Source organism: Octodon degus, unplaced genomic scaffold (assembly GCF_000260255.1).
Source record: "Octodon degus isolate 3935 unplaced genomic scaffold, OctDeg1.0 scaffold00167, whole genome shotgun sequence".
NCBI classification, from domain to species: Eukaryota; Metazoa; Chordata; class Mammalia; order Rodentia; family Octodontidae; genus Octodon; species Octodon degus.
The window spans coordinates 938,527-942,356 of record NW_004524743.1 but is presented as its reverse complement, the minus strand read 5'-3'; the positions used below and the strand labels follow the sequence as shown (position 1 = coordinate 942,356).

Below are 3,830 nucleotides of genomic sequence, written 5' to 3'. Positions count from 1 at the left end.
TCTTATATGAGAAACCTGAATTATAAATAGAGTACAATAAAAGATAACAGGATATAGGGAGATACATCTTTCGCAAATTAGAAGGGGAGCAAGGGGACCAAGACATGAAGAAGGGGAGGTGGAAAAGGAAGGAAAAACTTAAGATATGCTATGTGCATACACCAACTCTGCACAAGGTATTTAGACATTACGTTCTGAAAACGTACTCACAAATTTTAAAAAAGCAAGATTCACATTATTTGAAAAAGACATAATTAGAATATTAATTCTCACTTTCTATCTACACCTCAGAAATGACTATATAAATCACGGAAATAGACTGCACACAGAACTGAAAGAAGTAGTGGCTTCCACGTGCCTTGGGTTGACCCCTCAGGGCTCCAGAAAGAGCCATTATGACTACTAGAAAAAGGGAAGGAAAAGAGATAATTTGGAACGTATAACAATTTTTCCCTTGCCAGTGTTTTTAGAAAGCAGTAACAGTTTATATTGCCAAATACTATTAGCCATTTTTACACTCTAACACGAAGCTTTACGTGTATTACTCAAAGTACTCATGAACTCAAGAGAGCAGGGCATTCAAGCCAAAGGCACGCTTGAAGCTATTTACAGCACAAACATCTGGGCTGAATGCAGTACTGTATGGAACATTTTGTGAGTCTTATGGAGAATTAAATTTAGACATTGTTATCAGGTAATTGTTATGCATCATTGTGCTCAGCATCCACCCCCGCATATTTCCTTTTGGTAACAGAACGTACACATTCTTGCTTCACAATAAACTTTCAAGACTACTGAACCCTAACTATGTAGTGCAGGTGGCTATGTATGAGTGCTTGGCTGCTTCATTCATTTCTGTCATCTTCTATATTAGTTACCATCTTACAGTGGTTTGTGACTTTTACTTCCAGTGTACTTTTCTGAAAAATAAAGTATGAGTCAAGAATTTGTTATCAATCAAATTAAAGAGCAGGGGAAAAGGGGTCAGAATACAGGAGCAGCATCCCATAATCCAAACCCCGCCACACACACACACACACACACACACACACACACACACACTCACTCACTCATATAACCTGCTAGAATTGGCAATACTTTTGACAACGTAGCCCCCAAGTAATGAGTTTACTACCTCTTGAATGTAATTCATATCACCAAATGACCTTGAGTTACTACTAAATAATGGTTGGATAATATAGGAAACACTCTATTGTGTAAAAATACATCTTTTTTTTTAACCCTTCCTCAGTTGATGGGCATCTGGCTTGTTTCCAAGATTTAGCTATGACACATTGCGTTGCTATAAACATGGGTGCACATATATCACTGTGGTATGATGTTTTCAGTTCTGGAAAAACACCCAGAAGGGGAATAGCTGGGTGGAATGGAGTTTCCAATCCTAGCTTTCTCAGGAATCTCCATTGCCTTCCATATGGAGCATTACTCAGCTATACAAAAAGATAAACTCGAGGCTTTTACAGGTCAATGGACGCACCTAAAACCATACTCTGTAAATAAATGAAATGAACTATACATGTACAAGCATACTGTCTTGCTACTGCAAGAACCTGAAAATAAATAAAACCTGAAAGGTGCAATAGATACTGTGAAAGGGAAAGAATCTGTTCAAACGGGAGGAAAAACTGGGGTGAGGGAAGGCAGAAAAGGAGGACGAAAGAAGTATTTATGTATACATACAAGATATCTTGGACAATTACTGCTTTCTGCTGGTCTACTGAAAGGAGCAGTGAAGACTTTTTAAAAAATTTCTTGTAGCTTGTTTTTAAACAAATTTCACATATTTCTATCTGGCAATCTAAACTAGTTGAAGACAAGTATTCAATATAACAACTATCATCTAATTGCTATTATTTTGTTTAGTGAAATTCTGTATCATTTTTTTAAAAACTATTTTGTAGTCTCTTTGAAAAAATTTTAAAAAGTACTGGAAACACCAGCTGTAGTCCTTTGAGATGAGTTTTCCCAAATAACACATTTTAATGTAAAGAATGAAATGGCCTCATGGTTTTAGAGCTAACTTTTGCAGTTGTGTCCCAACCCGAGTAGAGAAGGCAATGCATTGTTTTTAAATTCAGAAAATCAATTCTCCAATAAATCAATATTAAATGATTCTAGATTATCTTTAAAAGGAACACTATTTTAGTTTGTAGTTTCTCTTTACAAATTTTTACCTTCATCACTCATCCCTGATGAAGTCTGAAGATTTTAAGAAATCTCAGATACTGACTACAAAATTCTCCCAACAAAAATGACTTGAAGTACAGCAACTCTTGGCTGACTGAACAGGGCAATTAGTTACAGAAGCTAGAATGGAGGAACACATCAAGGCAGTGTAAGCTCCCAATTTATGGAATAACCTCCTACTGCTATGTCATTAGTCAATACAGCAACAATGAATTTAGAGAACAATCCAAAAAGGACCCAAAATTTTACTGGAACTGCCCAACTTTGCACAATAGTACTCACTGTGACAATAAACCAAGTAATTTAATAGTTTAAGGGATCCACAAATCGCCCCAAATCAATGGGAAATTGCATCCTGCACATATTTTTCTGAGAGAAGGGGCTCATAACTTTGATCAATTTCTAAAGGGCCACAAAAAGGCTAATAGTACATGCAAGAATTCTCATCTTTGTATTTTCAGTAACTAAAGTTGGGGACCACAGGAAGCTCTTTATATGCCTAAGTCCATTTAAAGAAAGGAGGGTAGGAAACAAAACAGTTAATTTGCAAGGCCTGCATCATTTCCTTTGAGTTAAGGAGCATATTCTGGTTTAGAACAAAGTGGCAACAGAAGTGATAACATGAATTGGAAGCAGGGGACTTCTAAGGGATTATGACTAAAGCAACACCATGAACTTAAAATGAAATTTAGCCAGGTGTGCGGGCATGGTGGCGCATGACTGTAATCCCAGTGCTGGGGAGGCTGATAGGAGGATCGCTGAGTTCAAGCTATGTAGTATGACCTGGTACCAAACAATTTTTTTAAAAAAGACATTAAACCAGGTGTGGTGGCACAAGCCTTTAATCCTAGCACTTGGCCAGCTGAGGCAGGAAGAGCGCCATGAGTTTGAGCCCAGAATGGACTACATAGTGAGTTCAAGGCCAGCCTGAACTACTTAGCAAGACCTTGTCTTAAAAAAATGCAATTTTGAGACTGGGCATGGTGGCACGCGCCTGTAATCCCAGCTCTTAAGAGGCTGTAAACAGGCGGATCACTATGAGTCCAATCTAGTAGTGAGACTCTGAACACCCCGTAAACCTTCCCTAATAAAAAAAAATTTAATTCCAGTCCAATTTTGTTTCTGCATATTATCAACTTTTTATTTTTGAATATCACAAACTTCAATCAATACTTTTTAAAAATATTATTCTGCATGCACTTAACAAATTTGACAAAAAGACAAGTATCCCATTTATTTGCATTATAACAGCTTTAAATGAACAGCCAATTAACATATATTTAAACTTATTAGCTACAGAAGACGATGAAAAAACTTTAATGCAATAATCTGAGGGCGTCCTACCACTATGCACACGTTTATGTAACACTACTAGTAATGGCCTTGAAGCACAGGCAAATGGAGATGGACACTCCCTAGACAGCAAATTACGGGATTAGACATCATCACCCCCGTCGTCATCACTGCTGAGAACAAAGCTACTGTCTGTGGACAGGAGCTCCTCTTCCTTAACATTTTCCAAAGTCCCCTTCTCATCAGAATCATCAAATACCTTCTCAAACTTCTCAATGGAGTTGTCATCTTCGAACAACTTTTCCTCTACATCTTGGTCTTTTCCATCT

General features: G+C 37.4%; 1 protein-coding gene across 1 annotated transcript in view; it reads right to left on the bottom strand.

Annotated features, from left to right (window-relative positions):
- Positions 1-2,315: 2,315 nt before the first annotated feature.
- Htatsf1 (HIV-1 Tat specific factor 1) overlaps positions 2,316-3,830 on the bottom strand; it is a 17,710-nt gene continuing 16,195 nt past the window's right edge. The window contains exon 10 of the mRNA XM_012517349.2: positions 2,316-2,328. Within this exon, the coding sequence (XP_012372803.1) occupies positions 2,316-2,328 (13 nt within the window). The remainder of the gene's footprint in view (positions 2,329-3,830) is intronic.